General features: G+C 42.4%; 1 protein-coding gene across 3 annotated transcripts in view; it reads left to right on the plus strand.

The window, feature by feature from the left end:
• The first annotated feature begins 4658 nt into the window (after positions 1-4658).
• ZFP90 (ZFP90 zinc finger protein) overlaps positions 4659-25179 on the plus strand; it is a 36107-nt gene continuing 15586 nt past the window's right edge. Inside the window, exons 1-2 of one of the 3 annotated variants that reach the window (XM_045045814.1) lie at positions 4659-4828; positions 5028-5184. In XM_045045814.1, the coding sequence (XP_044901749.1) occupies positions 5152-5184 (33 nt within the window). In that variant the 5' untranslated portion in view covers positions 4659-4828; positions 5028-5151. The remainder of the gene's footprint in view (positions 4829-5027; positions 5185-25179) is intronic. The other 2 variants (XM_003998187.5, XM_045045815.1) reach the window with 2 other exon arrangements.

Genomic DNA, 25179 nt, shown 5'->3' on the forward strand with positions numbered 1-25179 from the left:
CTGATCTCAGAGCCCATTACTCTTTTTAATAAAGCAAAGCCTTCATTTCATAAACTCAGCCAGGTTAACTGGGCACATGTTTATTGGGCATGCAAGTGAGCAAGATCCACTTGTGGCTACAGTCCAGTTGGGGCTACAGTCCACAGATGTCTCTGGAACTGGGCCCCTGGCAGGCTTAGTCTAAGGGCAGCCTAACTCAGGTCGCTTGGACTCATATATCTGGTTGTAATGTTAGAGAACGTTAGCCATGAACAAAAATTACCCTGTTGAGAATAATTTCAAGTTAATTAACTTGCAAGTTTATTTTAAAAACAAAAACTCAGAAACACAGTTAATCAAGAAGTATAATATAATCTTGTTTATTTCTAGCACCTCATCCGTTCTCTGCCCTCCTTCCATATTCTGTCCTTGGCTCATTTTGTCCACTTCTTGGTCTCTAAGCAGTGTCCCTGTGTTTGTCCAGAAAAGCCCTCAGATGCCGTTTGCATCTTGGATCTCCAGGTAGGATCAATCTTCCCACACAACTAACCACATGTCACAGTCATTGAACACCCTTGTCTCAGATAACAGAGGTATCTGAGGAAAACCTTCCTTGAGTAGACATTTTTCATGACTCCAAACCCGGGGAGAGAATGGGACCAGGCCACAGTGCCAGGGCAAAGATGAGATGCCAGGATACACTTGAGGCACCACTGAGACATAAGGAGACTTGATAAACAAGGAGCAAGCGACAGGGAGAGCAAGATGGCTGAGCCAGAAGCCAAAATGAGGTTGATAAAGGACCAAGAGGCAAGCTGAGGGCCCAGCACAAGCTAGCACGCCTGTGGGATATGTGTGACATTCCTCAGGCATTCCTGGCTGCCCAAGGTCAAAGGAAAGGACAGAAACAAATGGTTAAACTGATAGAGTCTCCATTGGTTTACAAATATCTTAGTAAATTACAAGGAAAAGGCAATCTTATCAATAGCCTAATCTCCAGAAACCTATAGACTCAGTTTCCTGGAGCCCAACATCACCTTCCCCTCCATAGTGATGTGGGGAACAAGGGCAAGAAGGACATGGCATATAAAATTAAATTTCCTTATAACCTACAGCCCATTGACAACTACTTGAGGTAGGCAGAGTAAAGCATTCTCCAGGAACTCCCTACTGTCTTAATGTTAATGCTTTGCTAGAGGGAAAAACAACCTTAGCTTGACAATAGCTAGGCCTCCAGTAATCTGTGAGTCTTTAGCATCTGGAAAATCCCTTTAAGAGACTTCCTCTTTTTTTTTAATCAAAAAAATATTTTTTTAATGTTTATTTATTCTTGACAGAAATGGGGGGGGGGGGGCAGGGCAGAGAGAGAGGGAAATACAGAATCTGAAGCAGTCTCCAGGCCCTGAGCTGTCAGCACAGAACCTGATGCAGGGCTCGAAATAACAAACCACGAGATCATGACCTGAGCTGACCTGAGCTGAAGTGAGATGCTTAACCGAATGAACCACCCAGGTGCCCCTAAGAAAGTTCCTCTCGACTTTACCTCCCCCAGTCCCATAGTGTATAACCAGCCATTCTTCACAACCCAGTGCAACTCCTCCTGCCCAGGGGTCCTGTCTCTGTGCTTTAATAAAATCACCTTTTTGCACCAAAGACGACTTCAAGAATTCTTTCTTGGCTGTCAGTTCCGAACCCCACCATCACCCCAAAACCACATCGAGGTCTCCTGACACCTGGCTCTTGTGACCTGTGGGGACTACATTGCCCTTGAGGCGACACCACTCGGGTCCAGCCTGAGTAGCTGCAGCTGAGTCTGGAGCAAGAGCTGAGTCTTCAGCTCAGCCCAGAGTAGCAGGAGACCACCAGGGAGGTTTTGTGAGGAAATAGAGGGCAGCGGGGACTCAGGGAATGAGGGCTACATAGGTGTTAAGTGAAATTTTGTTGAATTGAAAAACATTTTCTGGGCCGTATGGAGGAAGCTTGACTTGAGGGTGGGCGGTTGGCAGGGTCGGCAATGGTCCGGAAACTGTCAAATTAATGTTCTCAATATTGTTATGCAGAAAACTTTACAGGAGTAGAAGGTCCTAGTGGCCAGCAGGTGGCACTAGAGCCCCAGCGCTCTGCGGACTGACCCCTGTGTTAGTCGATGTGAGCGAGAGGACCTGGGCCTGAGAACTCGCTTCCCTTCGTGTCCGACTCGAAGGTCGGCTTCAGATCTAGCAGTGGGTGGCTGAAGCTACACAGCCTCCACTCAGCGCCTCATTCGTGTCCTGCCAGCCCGGGAGTGCAGGGAAGACAGGGGACCCGAGTTCGCTGTTGGTTCAGGAATCTCTGGTTCTCTGGCTTAACAGGGTAGGATCTGGACGAGCTACCTTCGTCAAGTTCCCCCCCCCCCTTTTTTTTTCTCACGAATTTTCTTGGAAACGAGAGGGTGGAACAGTTTAATGAACATTTTAAGGGACTGGAACTTGGATATTCTTGTGCTGTGGGGAAGGCCCCAGCCAGAAGCCTTGGACCCACGGCGGGCCGAGTGAGGAATTGAAGGTCAAAGCCACGTGGATATTAAAGACAGAGAAGGCAATATGGAAGGCATTTGGCATTAACGACAGGTCTTCTTGCCTCTGTCGTGGCTGGGACAAAAACCCGCTGAATACTGCATTATTAGTCGCTTCCCCAGCACAGGGGCGGCCTCTTGCCCACCGTGTAGTGGGACTTGAGAGGCTTTGGAGCACCACTCGGGCACCTGGTGGCCCCCGCCGATGTCCCTGGCCCAGCGCCCGTGCCCCGGGACCTCAACTGGACCCGCGAGTTGATCTTTTCAGCTCCGGGACTCCTAGTACGGAGCAGACACCTCGGAGACACCTCGGAGGCGGTTGTCATGGAAACAGGAGGCTCGGAGAAGAATGTGACTCTCCACCGGCTGGAAGACAGGTTAGCGCCACGCCCCACGCCCGGGAGGTTGCCATCAACCCTAAGGTGTGCACTGGCCTAGGAGGAACTGGCCAGCTTGCTGTCTTCTCCGTGCGGCTGGACGACATCAACCCACCTGGCCACCTGACCTTCAGCGGCAGAGCCTGCCGGGTAGGGCTGCGCTTCCCCCTGAGAGGAGCCTGTGGCTCCCATCTCAATGCCCCACCCCTGGCCTTCCCGGCCAGAGGGCGTCCTTGAAAGGAAAGTAAGAGACCACGGAAAACAAAGTTCAACTTTGCCTTATTTGCAAAGTCTTCCAGGCGAGAGCTGACTCTAGTGCTCCACCTACCACTCTTTAAAAAAAATTTTTTTTTAAATGTTTATTTTTGAGAGATACGGAGCCAGAATGTGAGTGGGTTAGGGGCAGAGTAAGAGGGAGACACAGAACCCGAAGCAGCCTCCAGGCTCCCAGCTGTCAGCACAGAGCCTGACCCGGGGCTCAAACTCTAAAGCCGTGAGATCATGACCCTAGCTGAAGTCGGAGGTTCAACCAACTGAGCCCCTCCACCTACCACTCTTAAGTTGTTATTTTTGCTTTGTTTTTGCTTTCAGTGTATCTTACCAATTTTCAGTGCATTGGTGTATTTTAAAAGGTTTTAAAACTATTTCATCCAGCATTAAAGTTGCTTAGCTACACTGGGAGAAACGTAAGTGCATTTGTGAGATTCTTAGAGCAAATCAACTGATATCTGACTTGGGAGATCTGGCTCTTGCTTCAACCTCTTCCAACCTCCTCAGCAACTTTTCACACCCAGTAATGTTGTGAGCTGCACCCCTCTCACTCCCTTAGAGCTAAAGCCCAGTTGTTTTCCATTGTATCCACTTACTACACAATGAGAATTCAGGCTGCTCTCCTTACACCCAGCCTCTTCTCTAACTCCCTTTCTCTTGCTCTGGCAGGCGTTGGGGGTAGTTTATGTAACCTCCCCTTTTCCTGGGAACATGCCATTATGAGGAATTGTTTTCTTTCCCATTCCAGTCTCTTCATAGAACCTGGGAAAGGGGTTGTGTCCAGGCAACGGTTAATAGCAATAGGGCAAAAATTCAGCACCTGGCCCCCCTTTTATAAGACCTGATGATGTCTAGTCTCAAATGTTTGGTCTTTCTTTAGAACTAAGAACTAAGTCCTCAGCTGAGTCCGGGTTACCAATTCTGGGACAAAAGGAAAAGTTTCTCTTATCCTCTCGGAGCAATAAGTGACTCAAGTATCTTAGTCATAGTAAGTGTGATCTGGGGAATCATTGTTTAAACCTTCCGTAGTGACCCATGGGTGAAGATGGCATAGAAGAGGAAAAGGAAGTAGCATCTTGTGATGAATATGCAACGTTGCCCCACTTGCTTAACTGTCTAATTCCTGTAGCTGAAGTCAGTACCTTGATATGTTTACGTTTTTATTGTTGGCCTCGTCCACAGGAGTGCACGCTAGCTCCCCGAAAGCAGGGTCTTTTCTTTCCGATCTACCGCTGAATCTCGCCCCTAGCAACATGCCCCAAACACAGAGGAGGTGCTCAGTGACTATTATTGGAAAAAAACGGACGCACGAGTACCCAAGCCACACTGCCGACCCCACCACAGCGGCCCAAAAGTGGCGAAGAGACCTCCCAGGCTGCCTCTATGGGACCCACACGCGGAGGCCTCTGGGAAGTGTAGTCGGCCGCTGCCCGGGAGTTGCGGGAGTGAGCCTCCGCGTGCGCAAGCGCACTTCCGTCTCTGCCCCGCCGCTGCGGCCATTGTCCGGCCCCAGTGCGGCTGAGGCCGCTTTGGGCCGTCCCTCCGCACATCAGCATTGGAGAGGACGGACCCTGCAGCAGGTGTAGGAGGAGCTGGCCCGAGCCCTGCGTGGTCCCGAGGTCGTGAAATCCGGAGTCCCCAGGAAGCGGTAATTCTGAGTGCGCGGGTCCAGGCGGCACCTCCCACGGGTTTGGCTTGTATCCGCCGGGCCGCGCCCACCATCCTGCGGATGGGACTGGGCGTGGCCAGAGGACGGTGTCCCGGACGCGGCGACCCTTTAATTTGGGGGTGGGGGAAACGGCAGGCCCAGGCGCTGTCCGCGCAGCCCCTTTAATCCCTCTCCGCAGAGAACTGGCTGAGGGGCAGAGGCGGGCGCGGCGCGGCGGTGAGGGGTCGGCGGTTGCAGCCGGGTGAGTGGGCCCTGTCTCTCTCCCCAGCCCCAGTCTGGAAGCCGACCCCGGCGTGGCAGGCATGGCTCCGAGGCCTCCGATGGCCGCGCCCCAGGTGAGCAGCGGGTTTCACACTACCCCAGGGCGTCCCATCCAGCGAGGCCCCTGGGGCAGGTTTAGAGCGGTCATTGTTCTCCGCCTGAGCGACTCCCTTTCCTAGCTCGGGCTTCGCCTCCGAGCTTCCTAGCCTTGCGAAAACCCAAGATGTCCAGAGCTGGGAGGAGCGGGCTTCCCAAAAGGAGGGGACCAGATGCGGTTCTGCTGGAGGAGTTAAGAGTGAACATGTTGGGAAGTGTCACTGTTGAGAGTCCTGAGTGCCAAGCCAATTCCTTGAACTCTTGTCGAGGAATGGAGAGGGTAGGGTCACAGGATAGACAACTGTAGAGGAGGAAGTAACTGTTAGTGAGTGAAGGAGAGAGGAGCCCCAGTCTCCGACCCGGGGGCCATAAAGAGACCTTAAGGAGCCAAAGAAGCTTGGTCAGGATTTGCGTAGGAAGAGGCTAGAGATAGGCTTTCTTGGGCCCAGAGGAAAAAACAGAACAAGAAGGACCTGTCCCATTACTTTTTGTGTACTTTTCTGCTTTAACAAAGGTATAATAGTGCACAGCCGAGGCGTCCAGCCTTCAGCTTTCATTAATTTTATGAAGCTGATTTCTCAACTCATTTATTCTTGTGAGGGAGGAGGCGTTGTCTAGAAGCATCACAACTCTGAGGTTATCCATTGATCTGCATAGAGTATATCCATGAAAATATAACAAGGTTCAGATGGTATTTTAATCTACACTCTCTTTAGAATTAAGGAAAAATCACAGATTCTAGCTGTTGAGTGTTTTAGACTATCAGGATCAATCCAGGAATGTCTGGCTGCCTCACTTGGTGGAGCATGTGAGTCTTGATCTCTGGGTTGTGAGTTCGAGCCCCACACTGGGTGTAGAGATTACTTAAAAGTAGAATTAAAAAAAAAATCCAGATAAAAATACTGACTAATAATGTCATTTAAAAGCAGTTTACTGTAAATTAAACACACACAGTATGTATAATGCCTTTGTATCTTTTACTTCTTATTATATGTTTTTGCTTTATAAGGGTGAGCCTTAAGGAGGAAGACAAGTAACACTAGTACAACAAGACAGTTGTTTGGTTTGAAGTGAGCCAGAGCAAATCACTGGTCATCAGTGCATTTCCATAGAAAGTGTTTCCTCAGCAGGCTGTGAGAATTAGAATCACTTAACACACTTAACATTTCATGGGGGTGATGATCCAAGGGGGAGTGATAATCCTTTCCATAAGGGTTGCCTTTTTAATGGTGAAAGTGGATTTGTGTTCTGAGCAGTGAATTTAGGGACTGCTTTAAACAACACTTTCAAAGCTTTGTTCCCTAAATACTCTAGTTCAGTTATATTCTCATGGAATGACCTGACAGTCCACTTGGGTTACCTAACCCAGGCTGCAGGTGATGACCGTGGATAAAGGACAGGACAAGGGACTCTACAAAGGGGACTTTTTAGGCAGAAATTTCCCTTTGTCGGAGGTTCCCTTTCTCTGAGCTTGGCCCTCCGGGAATGCAAGAGATGAGTAATTGAGTCATGTGACTGTTTATCCAGGAGGTTAACTGAGTGGGGGAAGCATCTGGCAGAAGTATATAGTACCAGAGAGGTGGTGTCAGATGTTGTCTCAGAGGTCCAGAGGCTGCTGTGAGTACAGAGAGGGGAGAGGAAATTCTGCTTGTGGGAAAGAGTGAGTGGAGATGTCACTTGAATAGGAGCAGAGTCCAACAAGTGAAAATGAAGGGGGTAGAGATAGAGCCAATTGACTGTGGGTCAGGGCATTGGGAGGCCAGAAGATGAAGGGCATGTTCACAAAACCGTTGTTCTTTGTGACAGTGTGTGTGGCTGCAGGCAGTGGGTAGATGAGAATAGAAAGGAGTTTTGGACTTTTTTCTTTTTGGCCTTCATAATCCATCCATTCATTCACTATTCATTCAGCCAATAGCCATTGAACCCCTGTGATGTGCTGAGACACGTTTCTAAGTAGTTGGGGTACATTAGTGAACAAAATCTATAATGATCTCTGCTTTCGCGGGGCTTACACCCTAGAAGGAGGAGAAAGGAAGATTCAGTAGGTAACTTTTATAATATCCTAGAAGGTGACAGTACCTGGGGGGATAAAGGTAGAGAAAAGTAAGGGGGATTGAGTGCGGGAGAGGGTGGCTTATGGTAAGGGTACAGCTTAAATAAGGTGGTCAGGGTAAGCCTTATCCTTAGTGAGATGGTGACATCTGTACAGAAGGAGGCGATGCACAGGTCTGGAGGAGAGTGCTGTGGGTGGATGAGCAGCAGGATGGGTGTGTCTGGTGTGTTCAGAATGTTGGAAATGGTTAATGGTTAATAGAGCTTGAGTCACTGTTCTTGAGCAGGAAACTAGGACAATTTCTTCTTAGTTTTAAAGATTTCTGTGAATGATGAAGTGTAGGAACAAGAGTTTGAAACTTGGAGCTCCTGTGGAGAGGTGTTTGGTAGATGGGCCCTTCCCCCCCTGTGCTCTGCTAATACCTGAAGTGGCTCCAAAGTGGAGGGGAATGGGAGCAAAAGGAGGGATACCCTGAAAATCCTTAGGATCTGTGGGATCATTAGTAGCTATATCTGTATAGACGTTATGTATCTTTTTCTTCATTATATGTGCACTCCATTTTCAGGAGGAATAAAAAAAACGGTGAAACCGCCAGGAGAGTAAGAAATGGGGAAAGTTTTAGAAGAAAAAGCTGCAAATGAAGACCAGATTTACCTTGAAGGGGAGGAAATAGGGACCAGGACCTGGTCTCCATTGAATCCAGATCCCAAGAGCTCTGTGGTTATATCATCAGGATGAACAGGCTCAGCCAAAGCTGGCCCAGGTCATCCAAACTCAGACGAGATGCTCCTGGATCCCCAGGAGCAGCCAGGCCACTTGTTGAACCAGCTCAGGATGTTTGCAGTCAGGGATGTTCAAGCTGCCTCTGTCCAGAGGTCCTCTTTCTCAGCCTTCTCCTGAGCTCACTGGGGCTGGGCTTTAAGCTCAGCTGAGACACTCTTGCCCCTGGGTAAGGTCAGGTGCCCCTCTTGTGCATTCCGACAGCACATGTACACAGCTGTCATAGTACTGTTTTTATGTCATATGGAGGTATGTGTTTATCCATCCATCTCTGTACTAGGCTTTCAGCTCCTTTAGGACAGGGCCATTTGACTGGTTTCATCCCTTTCTCCAAAGTACATACTCTGTAAGTGGGTGTCACAGCAAACACTCATAACCACTTAATGCCAAGCAGTAATTTTGTGCTTTCTGCATTTTCTGCTCCTAACATAGAAAAACTATATTTTTCCAGTGACCCCAGTTTTCTGGTAAAATAATTGCATGAAACAGTTTAAGTTTCACTAAACAGTTTTTTTTTCTCACTAAACGGTTTTAAGAAATTTTGTCTTTAAGACAATGTTAGGATGTCAAAACCTCTTCTAAGACCTATTTCAAAAATATGATTATTTTCCTGAGTTTTCTATGTCTTGTACTACTTTTCTTAAAACGTATCTTGGGGCACCTGGGTGGCTCACTTGGTTAAGCATATGACTTCGGCTCAAGTCGTGATCTCGCGGTCTGCGAGTTCAAGCCCCACATCAGGCTCTGTGCTGACAGCCCAGAGCCTGGAGCCTGCTTCGGATTCTGTGTCTCCCTTTCTCTCTGCCCTTCCCTTGCTTGTGCTCTCTCTGTTTCTCTGTCACTTAAATATTAAACACTAAAAAATTTTTTAAAAATATATCTTAATCAAAGCATGTGAGCATACATATAGACTCCCCCCCCCCCTTTTTTTTTAAATTTTTGTTTAAATTCTAGTTAGTTAACATACAGTATAATACTGTTTTCAGGAGTAAAATTTAGTGATTCATCACTTACAAATAATACCCAGTGCTCAACACAAGTGCCTTCCTTAAGACCATCACCCATTTAACCCAAACCCTCAGTTCTCTATTGTAAGAATCTCTCTTTTTTTTTTGTTTACTTGGAGAGAGAGAGAGAGAGAGAGAGAGCGCGCACGTGCACATGAGCAGGGGAGGGGCAGAGAGTCAGAGAATCCCAAGCAGTCTCTGTGCTATCAACTTGGAGCCCCAGGCAGGGCTCGAACCCAGAAACCACAAGATCATGACCTGAGCTGAAATCAAGAGCCAGATGCTCCACCAACCGAGCCACCCAGGTGCCTCTGTCATAAAGAGTCTCTTATGTTTTGTTTCCCTCTCCTTTTTTTCTTTCCCTTTTCATATGTTAGATGCATCTGTTTTGTTTCTTAAATTCCACATGATCAGTGAAATCTTAACGATATTTGTTTTTCTCTACCTGACATTTCACGTAGAATAATACACTGTAGCTCCATCCACGTCATTGCAAATGGCAAAATTTCATTCTTTTTGATGGCTGAGTAATATTCCTCTGTGTGTGTGTGTGTGTGTGTGTGTGTGTGTGTGTGTGTGTGTGTGTGTTCCCCACATCTTTATCCATTCATCAGTTGATGGATATTTGCGCTCTTTCCATAGTTTGGCTTTTTTTTTTTTTCTTTAATTTATTCTCAAGTTAGCTAACATACAGTGTAGTCTTGGCTTCAGGAGTAGATTCCAGTGATTCATCACTTACACGTAACACCCAGTGCTCATCCCAACAGGTGCCCTCATCAATGCCTATCACCTTCCCTTCCCCTAGGATCATTTGTTAAGTTTCTCAAATTCCACATATGAGTGAAATTATATATCTGTGTTTCTCATTTCACTTAGCATGATACCCTCCAGTTCCATCCATGATGTTGCAAATGGCAAGATTTCATTCTTTTTCATTACCAAGTAGTATTCCTGTGTGTGTACATCTTCTTAATCCATTCATTAGTTGATGGACATTTGGGCTCTTTCCATAATTTGGCTATTGTTGATAGTGCTGCTGTAAACATTGGGGTGCATGTGCCCCTTAAAATCAGCACTCCTGTATCCTTTGGATAAATTCCTAGTAGTGCAATTGCTGGGTTTTAGGGTAATTCTGTTTTTAATTTTTTGAGGAACCTCCACACCATTTCCCAGAGTGGCTGCATCAATTTGCATTCCCACCAACAGAGGGCTCTCCTTTCTCCTCATCCTCGCCAACATCTGTTGTTTCCTGAGTTGTTCATTTTAGCCACTCTGACTGGTGTGAGGTGGTATCTCAGTGTGGTTTTGATTTGTAATTTCCTGATGATGAGCAGTGTTGAGCATCTTTTCATGTGTCTGTCAGCCATCTGGATGTCTTCTTTGGAAAAGTGTCTATTCATGTCTTCTGCCCATTTCTTCACTGGATTATTTTTTTGGGGGGTGTTGAGTTTGGTAAGTTCTTTATAGATTTTGGATACTAACCCTTTATCCAATATGTCATTTGCAAATATCTTCTCCCATTCTGTTGGTTGCCTTTTAGTTTTGTTGATTGGTTTCCTTTGCTGTGCAGAAGCTTTTTATTTTGATGAGGTCCCAATAGTTCATCTTTGCTTTTATTTCCCTTGCCTTCAGAGACATGTCAATTAAGAAGTTGCTGTGGCTGAGGTCAAAGAGGTTGCTGTTTGTTTTCTCCTGTAGAGTTTTGATGGTTTTCTGCTTCACATTTAGGTCTTTGACCCATTTTGAGTTTATTTTTGTGTATGGTGTAAGAAAGTGGTCCTATTTCACTCTTTTGCAAGTTGCTGTCCAGTTCTCCCAGCACCATTTGCTAAAGAGACTGTCTTTTTCCATTGGATACTCTTTTCTCCTTTGTCGAAGATGAGTTGGCCATATATTTGTGGGTCCATTTCTGGGTTCTCTATTCTGTTCCATTGGTCTGTGTGTCTGTTTTTGTGCCTATACCATACTGTCTTGATGATTACAGCTTTGTAATACAGGCTAAAGTCTGGGATTGTGATGCCTCCAGCTTTGGTTTTCTTTTTCAACATTACTTTGGCTATTTGGGTTCTTTTGTGGTTCCATACAAGTTTTAGGATTGTTCTAGCTCAGTGAAGAATGCTGGTACTATTTTGATTAGGATTGCTTTGAATGTGTAGATTGATTTGGGTATTACCAACATTTTAACAATATTTGCTCTTCTGATCCATGAGCATGGAATGTTTTTCCATTTTTTTGTGTCGTCTTTCATAAGCTTTTTCTTTCATAAGCTTTTTATAGTTTTCAGCTTACGGATTTTTTTTTTTTTTTTTTTTTTTACCTCTTTGGTTAGGTTTATTTGTAGGTATTTTATGGTTTTTGATGCAATTGTAAATGGGATTGATTCTCTGATATCTCTTTCTATTGCTTCATTATTGGCGTATAGAAATGTAATTGATTTCTGTTCATTGATTTTATATCCTGAGATTTTGCTGAATTCCTGTATCAGCTCTGGCAGTTTTTTGGTGGAGTCTTTTCAGGTTTTCCGCGGAGAGTATCATGTCATTTGTGAAGAGTGAAAGCTTCACTTCTTTTTTGCCAATTTGGATACTTTTTAATTTCATTTTGTTGTCTGACTGCTGAAGAAAGGACTTCCAGCACTATGTTAAACAGTGGTGAATAGTGGACATCCCTGTCGTGTTCCTGATCTCAGGGGGAAACCTCTCAGTTTTTCCCCATTGAAGATGGTATTAGCAGTGGGCCTTTCATATATGGTTTTTATGATGTTAAGATATGTTCCTTCTATCCTGACTTTGTTGAGGGTTTTTATTAAGAAAGGATGCTGTAATTTGTCAAGTGCTTTTTCTGCATCTATTGAGAGGATCATATGGTTCTTATTCTTTCTTTTATTAATATCACAGTGATTGATTTATGAATATTGAACCAGCCCTGCAGCCCAGGAATGAATCCCACTTGATCATGGTGAATAATTCTTTTAATATACTGTTGAATTCAGTTTGCTAGTATCTTGTTGAGAATTTTTGCATCATGTTCATCAAGGATATTGGCCTGTAATTTTCCTTTTTAGTGGTTCGGAATCAAAGTAATGCTGGCTTCATAGAATGAGTCTGGAAGCTTTCCTTCTGTTTCCATTTTTTGGAACAGTTTGAGAAGAATAGGTATTAACTCTGTTTTAAATGTCAGGTAGAATTCCCCTGGGAAGCCATCTGGCTCAGGAGTCTTATTGTTGGGGGATTTTTGACAACTGATTCAATTTGCTGGTTATGGATCTCTTCAAATTTCCTATTTCTTCCCCCATTTGAGTTTTGGTAGTGTGTGAGTGTCTAGGAATTTGTCCATTTCTTCCAGATTGTCCAGTTTGTTGGCATATAATTTTTCATAGTATTCTCTAGTAATTGTTTGTATTTCTATGGTGTTGGTTATGATCACTCCTCTTTCATTCATGATTTTATCTATTTCGGTCCTCTCTTCTATTTGAGAAGTCTGGCTAGTGCTTTATCAATTTGTTTATTCTTTCAAAAAAAAAAAAAACCAGCTCTTAGATTCATTGATCTATTCTGGCTTTTTGGTATTCTATAGTGTTTACTTCTGCTCTTATCTTTATTATTTCTCTTCTGCTGGCTTTGCGCTTTCTTTGCTGCTGCCTTTCTAGCTCCTTTAGGTATAAGGTTAGGTTGTGTGTTTGGACCTTTCTTGCTTCTTGAGACAGGCCTGAATTGCAGTATATTTTCCTCTTAAGACTGCCTTTGTTGCATCCAAAAGGGTTTGGGCTGTCATGCTTTCATTTTCATTGGCTTCCATATATTTTTAAATTTCTTCTTTAGTTTCCTAGTTGACCCACTTATTCTTTAGTAGTAGATGTTCTTTAACCTCCATGTATTTGGGGGCTTTCCAAATTTTTTCTTGTGGTTGATTTCAAGTTTCTTAGCGTTGTTATCTGAAAATATGCATGGTATGATCTCAATCTTTTTATACTTGTTGAGGGTTGTTTGTGACCCAGTATGTGGTCTGTTTTGGAGACTGTTTCATGTGTACTCGAGAAGAATGTGTATTCTGCTGCTTATAGATGAAAAATTCTGAATATATCTGTTAAGTCCATCTGGTCCAATGTGTCATTCAGAGCCATTGTTTCCCTATTGATTTCCTGCCTAGATGATCTGTCCATTGTTGTAAGTGGAGTATTAAAGTCCCTTACAATCATGGTATTATTATCTATACATTTGATTAATTGATTTATATATTTGGGTGTCTCACGTTGGGGGCATAAACATTTATAATTGTTAGCTCTTCTTGATGGATAGACCCCTTAGTTAGGCTATAATGCCCTTCTTCATCTCTTATTACAGTAATTATTTTAAAGTCTAGCTTGTCTGCGGCCTCCTGGGTGGCTCAGTTAGGCGTCTGACTTTGGCTCAGGTCATGATCTCTCAGTTTGTGAGTTTGAGCCCTGCGTTGGGCTCTGTGCTGACAGCTCAGAGCCTGGAGCGTGCCTTGGATTCTGTGTCTCCCTCTCTCTCTCTGCCCCTCCCACACTCTCTCTCTCACTTTCTCTCTTTCTCAAAAATAAGTAAACATTAAAAAAATGTAAAAAATCTAGCTTATCTGATATAAGTATGGCTACTCTGGCTTTCTTTTGATGCCCCATAGCATGGTAGATGGTTCTCCATCCCCTCACTTTCAATCTACAGGTGTTCTCAGGTCTAAAATGAGTCTCTTGTAGGCAACATATAGATGGATCTTGTTTTACTAGCCATTCTGATACCCTGTCTTTTGATTGGGGCATTTAGTCCATTTACATCCAGAGTGATTATGCAAGATACGGATTTAGTGTCATTGTGTTATCTGTAGGTTTCATGTTTGTCATGATGTCTCTGGTCCTTTGTAGTCTTTGCTGCTTTCCACTCACAGAGTCCCCCTTAGGATCTCCTGCAGGGCTGGTTTAGTGGTTTTGAACTCCTTTAGTTTTTATTTGTCTGGGAAAGCCTTTATCTCTCCTTCTACTCTGAATGACAGCCTTGCTGGATAAAGGATTCTTGGCTGCATATTTTTCCTTTTCACATTGAATATTTCCTGCTACTCCCTTCTCATCTGCCAAGTTTCAGTGGACAGATCTACCACCCTTCTTCTGTCTACCCTTGTAGGTTAAGGCCCTTTTGTCCCTAGCTGCTTTCAGAATTCTTTCTTTATCTTTGTATTTTGCCAGTTTGACTATGATATGTTGTGTTGACCGTTTTTGTTGATTTTGAAGGGAGTTCTCTGTGCCTTTTGGACTTGGATGCCTGCTTCCTTCCCCAGATTAGGGAAGTTCTCAGCTATAATTTGTTCAAATAAACTTTCTTCCCCTTTCTCTCGCTCTTCTTCTGGAACTCCTATGATATGGATATTATTTCGTTTCATGGAATCACTTAACTCTCTAATTCTCCCTTTATGGTCTAGGAATTTCTTTTTCTTCTTTTTTTCAGCTTCATCATTTTCCATAATTTTATCTTCTATTTCACTATTCTCTATTCTCTCCTCTTCACTTCTTCTATTCTCTCCTTTGGTCACTATATCTAGTTTGTTTTGCATCATTATCAGGGAAATACAAATCAAAACCACAATGAGATACCACTTCATACCTGTCAGAATGCATAAAATTAACAACACAAGATGCGACACAGGATTGATTCCTGGGTGTTCCAAGTGCTCTGACCTCAATATAGCTGTGTTTGAGGGAAGAGGGAAATCCTGGTCCCCCTACTTCTCTGCCATCTTAACTCCCATAGTTTGGCTATTGTTGATAATGCTGCTCTAAACAGCAGGGTACATGTACCCCTTCGAATCTGTAATTTTGTATCCTTTGGGTAAATACCTAGTAGTGCAATTGCTGGTTTGTAGGGTAGTTCTATTTTTAACTTTTTGAAGAACCTCCATATTGTTTTCTATGGTGGCTGCACCAGTTTGCATTCCCACCAGCAATGTAAGAGGGTTTCCCTTTCTCTGCATCCTGACCAACACTTGTTGTTTCTTGGGTTGTTAATTTTAATGCATTCTCACAGGTATTTTAATGCATTCTCACAGGTGTTAAGTGGTATCTCATTGTGGTTTTGATTTGTATTTCCTTGATGATGATTGATGTTGAGCATCGTTTCATGTGTCTGTTGGCCATCTGGATGTCTTCTTTAGAAAAGTGTCTATTCATGTCTTCTGCCCATTTTCTTAACTTGATTATTTGGTTTTTTGGGTGTTGGGTTTGGTAAGTTCTTTATAGATTTTGGATATTAACCCTTTGTCAGATATATATATCATTTGCAGATGTCTTGTCCCATTCCATAGGCTGCCTTTTAGTTTTGTTGATTGTTTCCTTCACTATGCAGAAGCTTTTTATCTTGATGAAGTCCCAATAGTTCATTTTTTTTGCTTCCGGCAAGGTGTCTAGTAAGAAGTTGCTGTGACTGAGGTCAAAGAGGTTGCTGCTTGTGTTCTCCTATAGGATTTTGATGGTTTCCTCTCTCACATTTAGGTCTTTTATCCATTTTGAATTTATTTTTGTGTATGGTGTAAGAAAGTGGTCCTGTTTCATTCTTCTGCACATTGCTGTCCAGCTTCCCAACACCATTTATTGAAGAGACTATCTTGTTTTCCATTGGATACTCTTTTCTGCTTTGTTGAAGATGAGTTGACCATATAGTTGTGGGTCCATTTCTGGGTTTTCTGTTTTGTTCCATTGATCTATGTGTCTGTTTTTGTGCCAGTACCATACTGTCTTGATGACTACAGCTTTGTAATATAGGTTGAAGTCTGGAATCATGATGCCTCCAGCTTTGCTTTTCTTTTTCAGGATTGCTTTGGCTATTCGGGTTCTTTTGTGGTTCCATACAAATTTTAGGATTGTTTGCTCTAGCTCTGTGAAAGATGCTGGTGGTATTTTGATAGGGATCGCGTTAAATGTGTAGATTGCTTTGGTAGTATAGACATTTTGACAGTGTTTGTTCTTCCATTCCATGAACATGGAATGTTTTCCCATTTCTTTGTGTCCTCTTCAGTTTCATAAGTGTTCTATAGTTTTACTTCTTTAGGTTAATTCCTAGGTATCTTATTGTTTTTGGTGCAATTATAAATGGGATTGATTCCTTGATTTTTTTTTTTTTCTGCTTCATTATTGGTGTATAGAAATGCGACTTTGCTGAATTCATGTATTAGTTCGAGCAATTTTTTGGTGGAGTCTTTCAGGTTTTCTACATATAGAGTATTGTGCCATCTGCAAATAGTGAGAGTTTGACTTCTTCCTTGCCAATTTGGATGCCTTTTATTTCTTTTTGTTGTCTGATTGCTGAGACTAAGACTTCCAGTACTATGTTAAATAGTAATGGTGACAGTGGACATCGCTGTCTTGTTCCTGATTAAAGAAAAAAGCTTTCATTTTTTTCCCCATTGAAGATGATATTAGCTGTGGATCTTTCATATATGGTCTTTATGATTTGAGGTATGTTCTGTCTATCCCTACTTTGTTGAGGGTTTTTATAAAAAATGGATGCTGTAGGAGCACCTGGGTGGCTTAGTCGGCTAAGCGTCCAACTCTTGGTTTCGGCTCAGGTCATGATCTCAGGGTTTGTGTGTTCGAGCTCCATATCAGGCTCCATGCTGACAGTGCAGAGCTTGCTTAGGATTCTGTCTCTCTCTGCCCCTCCCCCTGCCCAAAGAAATAAATAAACTAAAAAAAAAAAAAAAAAAAAATGGTTGCAGGATTTTGTCAAATGCTTTTTCTGCATCTATTGAGAGGATTGTATGGTTCTTATTCTTTCTTTTATTAATGTAATATATCGCATTGATTTGTGAATATTAAACCATCCTTGAAGCCCAGGAATAAATCCCACTTGATCATGGTGAATAATTTTTTTAATGTACTGTTGGATTTGATTTCCTGGTATCTTGTTGAGAATTTTTGCATCCATGTTCATCAAGGATATTGGCCTGTAATTCTCCTTTCTAGTGGAGTCTATGTCTGGTTTTGGAATCAAGGTAATACTGGCATTGTAAAATGAGTTTGGAATTTTCCATTTCTATTTTTTGGGACAGTTTAGGAAGAATAGGTGTTAACTCTTCTTTAAATGCCTTATAGAATTTCCCTGGGAAGCCACCTGGCTCTGTACTATTGTTTGTTGGGAGATTTTTGATTAATGATTCCATTTCTTTGCTGGTTATGGGTCTGTTCAAATTATGTATTTCTTCCTATTTCAGTTCTGGTAGTTTGTATGTTTCTAGGAATTTGTCCATTTCTTACAGATGCCCAGTTTGTTGGTGTATAATTTTTCATAACATTCTTTTGTAATTGTTTTTCTGTGGTATTGGTTATGATCTTCTCTCTCATTTGTGATTTTATTTATTTGACTCCTTTCTCTTTTTGAAAAGTCTGGCTAGGGGGTTATTTATTTATTTATTTATTTATTTATTTATTTATTTATTTTTGAGAGAGAGTGGGGAGTGTTCACATGAGTGGGGGAGGGGCAGAGGGAGAAGGGAGAGAGAATCTTAAGCAGGCTCCACACCCAGCATGGAGCCCTACATGGGGCTCAATCTTACAACCATGAAATCATAACCTGAACTGAAATCAAGTTAGATGTTTAACTGACTCAACCACCCAGGTGCCCGAAGTTTATCAATTTTATTCTTTCAAGGTACCAGCTCTTAGTCTCATTGATATGTTCTGTTTGTTCATTTGTTTGTTTCTATATCATTTATTTCTGCTCTAATATTTATTATTTCCCTTCTTCTGGCTTTAGGCTTTATTTGCTATTCCTTTCCTACCTCCTTTAAGTGTTAAGTTAACTTGAGTATTTGATATTTTTCTTGGTTCTTATGTAGGCCTGTATTGTTGCCACTTACTTCTCTCTTAGGACTGCCTTTCCTGCATCCCAGTGGTTTTGGACTGTTGTGGTTTCATTTTCATTTGCTTCCATGTACTTTTTTACTTCTTTAATTTCCTGGTTAACCCACTCATTCTTTAGCAGGATGTTTTTTAACCTCCGTGTATTTGTAGTCTTTCCAAATTTTTTCTTGTATTGACTTCAAGTTTCATAGCATTGTGGTCTGAAAATATGCATGGTATGATCTCAATCTTTTTATATTTGTTGAGGGCTGTTTTGTGACCCAGTATGTGGTCTATTTGGAGAATGTTCTGTGTGTACTTGAAAAGAATGTGTGTTCTGCTTTAGGAAGAAATGTTATGAATATACCTATTAAGTTCCATCCGGTTCGGTGTGTCATTCAAAGCCATTGTTTCCTTGATGATTTTCTGTTTGGATGCCCTGTCCATTACTTTAAGTGGGGTGTTAAAGCTCCCTACTATTATTGTATTATTATCAATAAATTTCTTTATGTTTGTTAATTGATTTATATATTTGGGTTCTCCCAAGTTGGGGAAATAAATATTTATAATTGTTAGATCTTCTTAATTATGGTGTAATGCCCTTCTTCATCTCTTATTACAGTCTTTGGTTTAAAGTCAATTTTGTCTGATGAAAGTATGGCTTTCTTTTGACTTCCATTAGAATGATAGATGGTTCTCCATCCTTTACATCATCCTTTACTTTCAATCTGCAGGTGTCTTTAGGTCTGAAATGAATCTCATATAGGCACCATATAGATGGGTCTTGTTTTTTAGTCCATTTTGATGCCCTTTGTCTTTTGATTGGAGCATTTAGTCCATTTACATTCAGAGTGATTATTGGTAGATATGAATTTAGTGCCTGTGTATTACCTATAAAAATAGCGTTTCTGGTGATTTTCTCTGTTCCTTTCTAGTCTTTGTTACTTTTGGTCCTTTTCTTCCCCCCACTCATAGGGTCCCCTTTAATATTTCTTGTAGGGCTGGTTTAGTAGTCATGAACTCCTTTAGTTTTTGTTTGGGAAATTCTGTATCTCTTCCTCTCTCTTTTTTTTTTTTAAGTTTATTTATTTTGAGAGAGAAAGACGGTGTGAGTGGGAGAGGAGCAAAGAGAGAGGGAGACAGAGAATTCCAAGCAGGCTCCATGCTGCCAGAGCAGAGCCCAACACAGGACTTGAACTCACAAAACCATGAGATCATGACCTGGGCTGAAACAAAGAGCTGGACACTTAACTGCCTGAGCCACCCAGGTGCCCCTCTCTTCTTCTCTTCTGAATGACATTCTTGCTGGATAAAGTATTCATGGCTGCATATTACCCTCATTCAGCACATTGAATATATCCTGCCACTCTGTTCTGATCTGGCATGTTTCTATGGACATATCTTCTGCAAACCTGATCTGTTTTCCCTCGTATGTTAAGTACTTTTTCTCCCTTGCTGCTTTCAGGAGTCTTTCCTTAACTGTGTATTTTATGAATTTGACTATGATATGTCTTGGTGATGGCTGCTTTAAAAAAATTTTTTTTAATATTTATTTATTTTTGAGAGAGACAGAGACAGAGCTTGAGCGGGGGACAGGCAGAGAGAGGGAGCAAGACACAGAATCCGAAGCAGTCTCCAGGCTCTGAGCTGTCAGCACAGAGCCCAATGCAGGGCTCGAACCCATGGACGGTGAGATCATGACCTGAGCCGAAGTCGGACACCCAACTGACTGAGCCACCCAGGCGCCCCTGTGATGGCTGCTTTTGTTGAATTTAATGAGAGTTCTCTGTGCTTCTTCGATTTTGATGTCTGTTTTCTTTCCCAGTTTAGGAAAGTTTTCAACTATAATGTGCTTAAATAAACCTTCTACCCCTTTTTCTCTCTCTTCATCCCGGGGCTCCTATAATACAAATGTTATTACGCTTTAAAGAGTTGCTGAGTTCCCTAAGTCTGCATTTTGACCCAATACCTTTCTTTCCCTCTTCTTTTCAGCTTCATTATTTTCCATAATTTTATCTTCTGTTATCACTGATTCATTCCTCTGCTTCATCCATCCTCATTATCACAGCATCCATTTGAGCTTGCATCTCCATTATCGCATTTTTAATTTCATCCTGACTAGTTTTTAGTTCTTTTATCTCTGCAGTTGGGGATTCTCTAGTGTCTTCTATGCTTTTTTCATGCCCAGCTAGAATCCTTATAATTGTTGTTTTAAATTCTAGTTCAGACATCTTACTTACATCTGTATTTATTAAATCCCATGCCTTCACTTCTTCCTGTTTTTTCTTTTGGGTGAATTCCTGTCTTCTCATATTGTCCAGGTCAAAAAACAAAGCAAAACAAAAAAGGAAGCTAGATCCTAGGTGTGTTTTGGTCTCCTTGTTAAAAGGAGCTAGATCAAAAAAAAAAAAATAATAAGTAACATATAAAACATTAAATTAAAAAAAAATTTTTTTAATATTAAAAATTGCTTTTTCTGTATCCCAAGAAGAGTAGGAAATATTTCCCCTAGAGCTGAAGCTTTGTAACATTCTATGATCAGTAAACTTGTGCATGTGAGGGTTTATGCTTGTCTTCTGGAGGTGCAGGCTGCTGCACTGATTCAGGCTGACTTGCCCTAGTGGAGATGCACCTGCAGGGCACAGGGGGCAGGGGTTGGTGTAAATGACTCTAGCCTCCCTTGCTGGTGCTGTTTTGCTCACTGAAGTTGATCATTGCTGATAGGTGGGGTGAAAATTGTGTCACCTGGCTCCCTTTTCCCCCAGCGAGGAGCTCACACCCACCACTCTTCAGGAAGCCCTCACAGGAGAGCAAACAATCACCTTTCTTGTGTGGCTGGCTTCTGCCAGATCCCCAACTTCATCCTGCCTGTATCTGAGCTGTCCACCTGACAGGCCACAGCACTTCTGTGTTTTATCTCAGGTGCATTGGTTGAGTTTCAAAGCTCCACATTTTAGAGATTGCTCAGGGAGTACTCATGCTGATCCTCTAGAGGAGGGTCTTGCTCTGCAAGACTGGCCGGTGCCAGCTTCTTGCAGAAATGGGTTATACAAACGCGCAGCAGTTCATTATTTATAGTAAAGCACAGCAGAGGGGCACCTGGGTGGCTCAGTTGTTTGAGCATGACTCTTGATTTCAGCTTAGGTCATGATCTCCTAGTTTGTGAGTTCAAGACCTGTATTGGGCTCCTTGCACTGACAGTGTGGAGCCTGGTTGGGATTATCTCTCCTCTCTTTCTACCCTTCCTGCACACAAACTGTCTCTCTCAAGATAAATAAATAAACTTAAAAAAAATGTAAAGCACAGCAGAAAGCTGGCACCAAGGCTTGCTGCCCTCAGCTAGCGTCCTATGCTATGTTAGCAAATGGAGCAGCTCAGTGGCACCTGCCAGATCTTTTGCCCCCAGAGAGACTGTGCCACCTCTCCCAAATGCACTTGAAGCAGCATAACTGCTTCTCCCCATGTGATCCAGGGGATCTTCAGACCATGGTGCTTGCTCTGTGTCTCTGCTCTCCTTCCCCACCAGACCACAATTCAGCCTGCCAAGTGAGATTCTGGTGATGGTGCAAACCTCTGAAACTTCAGACTCTGCACTCAAACTTGTGGTATTGAGCCCCTCTCCTTTCCCAAGGCAGTGGTTTTGGGGAAAGAGTTTTTCTTATGCAGTTCCCCACGTGCACTTTCACTCTTTCTTCTCTTTCTGTCTCTCGTGCTCCTCTCTCTGTGATCAGGGTTCCTTCCCCATTGCAGCACCTAGAGCTCTTTTCCTCCCCAAATCAACTCTTTGCAGTTACTACTTTCCACAATGTGGTAAGTTTTTTTCAGCTCTAGTTGTGCATTTTTACTCTCTGAATCCTCAGATCAATTTCTTGGACGTTCAAAATGATTTGATATATCTTTTTAAAGTTTATTTATTTATTTTGAGGGAGTGGGGGAAGGACAGAGAGAAAGAGAGAATCCCAAGCAGGCTCCATGCTGTCAGTGCAGATCCTGATGCGGGGCTCAGTCTCACAAACTGAGATCATGACATGAACCAAAATCCAGGGTTGGACACTTAACTGACAGAGCCACCCAGATACCCCCAAAATGATTTGATATTTATCTAGCTGTGTTTGAGGGATGAGGCAAGCCTAGGGTCTCCGTACTCCTCTGCCTGACTCCTCTTGACTCCTCCCTAACATAGACTTTTTAACAGAAAAGAGTCATTTGTCATCCTTCTTTAGCACCTCTGTATTTGTTGTAATAAATTTCCTTCTTTTCTCCTTAATGCATGTTTTTCCCTTAAACATTTTCAATGAAAACATTCTAAATTTCATCTACAGTAAAACCTTGGTTTGTGAGCATAATTCGTTCCAGAAACATGCTTGTAATCCAAAGCACTTAATATCAAAGCGAATTTCCTTGTAAGAAATAATGGAAACTCAGATGATTTGTTCCACAACTGAAATATTTTCATATAAAAATGATTACAATACTGTTATATAACACAGAATAATAAAATACAAAATATAAAAAAAAATAAATTAACCTGCACTTATCTTTGAAAACCTTTGTGGCTGGTGTGAGGGAAGCAAGAAAGTTTGTGCAACTTTAACAAGGAACTTATCCAATGACACTTGCTTTTGCCTCCTTTTGAGGATTTCATGGAAATGTGACATTGCATTGACTATCACCCACAATCCCACAGAGAGAGAGAAAGAGAAGAACCATTGGCTCACTTGTGATCATGTGATCACATACTACTTGTATTGCAAGACATCACTCGTTTATCAAGTTAAAATTTATTAGAAATGTTTGCTCATCTTGTGGAACACTTGCACAAGTTACTTGCAATCCAAGGTTTTATTGTCAGTTTTTTTTTCCCGGGGGTGGTGGAGAGTGGCAGAGGGAAAGAGAGAATCTTAAGCAGGCTCCATGCTCAGCCTGGAGCCTGACGCAGGGCCCAATCCCATGACCCTGGGATCATAACCTGAGCCAAAGTCGAGAGTCAGATGCTCAACTGACTGGGCCACCCGGGCACCCCTAAATTTCATACAATTTTTATGAAGAATTTTATTTTGTTTTATTTACTTATTTAGTTTTTTTTTAGATAGAGTGTGAGTGTACAAGTGGTGGGAAAAGGAGAGGGAGACAGTCTTAAGCAGGCTCCATACCCTGCACGACCCTGAGATCATGACCAAAGCTGAAATCAAGAGTCAGACCAACTGAGCCACGTAGGTGACCCCTTTATGTTTTTTTAAAAATCTTTTTTTTTTTTTTAACATGAAAGAGAGGGGAATGAGAGAGAGAGCAGGGTAAAGGAGCAGAAAGAGAGAAAGAATCTTAAGCGAGCTCCAGTGTGGAGCCTGACTCTGGGCTTGATCCCGTGACCCTGGGATCATGACCTGAGCCAAAGTCAAGAGTCAGATATTCAAGTGACTGAGCCACTCAGGTGACCCTAAAAATCACTTTCAATGGCGATGTATGGTGATTCCATACAATCACCCAGGTGCCCCTGTTTTATATTGATTTCCATGAGCATACTAAAATTTTTTAACCATTTTCTCAGCATTAGGTTGTTTTCTAAAATTTTTACAATTACAAATAATACTGGGATAAAATTGGTTACGGTGGATGGTTTTTTGTTTTTGTTTTTGTTTTGAAAATACAATTAAAAAAATTATTTACAGGGTGCCTGAATGGCTTACTTTCTAGACTCTGGATTTCATCTCAGGTCATGATCTCCCAATTCGTGAGTTTGAGCCTGGAGTCAGGTTCCATGTTGTCAGTGCAGAGTCTGCTCGGGATTCTCTCTTTCTCTCTCTCTCCCTCTCTCCCTCTCTCCTTCTCCCCCTCTCCCTCTCTCCCTCTTCCCCTCTCCCCCTCTCCCTCTCTCCCTCTTCCCCTCTCCCCCTCTCCCTCTGCCCCTCCCCTTTGTGCATATTCTCCCTAAGTAAATAAAATTTTTTTTAAAAAGTATTTGCATTTGTATTTTTTAAAGGAAATCTTAAAAAAAAACACTTTTTTTTTATTATTTATTTTTGACAGAGCACAAACAGGGGAGGGGCAGTGAAGAGGGAAACAGGATCTATAATGGGTTCCACTTGAAAAGCGGAGAGCCCAACGTGGGGCTCAAACCCACAAACTGTGAGATCATGACCTGACCTGAAGTCAGATGTTTAATCAACGGAGCCACCCAGGCACCCCTGCATCTGTATTCTTAAGTGAAATAGCCCTTAGAGTGAGAAAGATCTACTACAGGTTTTGGTGATATGTTTATCCTGAACTTACAGAAGCATTCAGATTGCTTAGTATCTTTTTCTGCCTTTTGAAAGAATTTACCTTTAAAACATTTAGATCTAGGATTTTTAATGGAAAGGATAATTGGGAACAGTTTGCTCTGTTTCTTCCTCAATTATTAAGGTTTTTTTCTGTCAACACTGGTGATTGAAAATTTAAAAATTACCCACTTCATTAAGATTTTTCACAATTCTTAATACCTGCTATATATTTTATGGGTTTGTTTATTCCCTTTAAAGTCATTTATTTTGTTATTGTTTCTTTTTGTTTTAAGATTTTATTTTTAAGTAATCTCTACATCCAATGTGGGGCTAGAACTCACAACCCTGTGATCAAGAGTCACACACTCCACTGATGGAGCTGGCCAGGTGCCCCAGTTGTTTCTTTGATATACTAGATTTCTTAAAACTCTTTCTGTTTGGCTGGTATTTAAGAGGAACCAGCTTTTGAATTTGGCTCTTAATGCTGCTTTTTGTTTTCCAAGAATTTAATTCACCTGATTTTTTTGGGAGCCTCAAAATCTCCTCATTTTCCTTAAGAATGACCCAGACTCTGTATTTGTTCACTCAGCAGTGGAATACCTACTCTGTGCCAGGCAGTGGTTCTTGACTAGGCCCACACTTCATAACTTGTCAGCAGAAGGTACCTGCTTCCTTTGGGGCAGCAGTAGGGCTTCAATGAGGAGATTTAGTGAGAGGGTGCATGTAAATGACCCAAGTTCAGTGCCTGGCCTGTGGTGAATGTTCACTGAATGTTAGCTTTTGTTCTTTGATAATGAATCACCTGAGGAGTTTTTAAAAATTTTTTAGCAGAGGTCTCCATGCATGCATGGGCAGGTTTTGTCACTTGCCCCCATGATTCTGGACGATTCCAACGTGCTTGGTTTTAGAGATACAGAAATGAAAAGGAGTTTGAGAAAATGTTGAGGGAGAACATGTGAATAAACAACTACAGTACTAGGGGCATCTGGCTGGTTCAGTCAGTAGAGCATACAGATCTTGATCTTGGG

This window comes from Felis catus, chromosome E2 (assembly GCF_018350175.1).
Source record: "Felis catus isolate Fca126 chromosome E2, F.catus_Fca126_mat1.0, whole genome shotgun sequence".
Lineage (NCBI taxonomy): Eukaryota > Metazoa > Chordata > Mammalia > Carnivora > Felidae > Felis > Felis catus.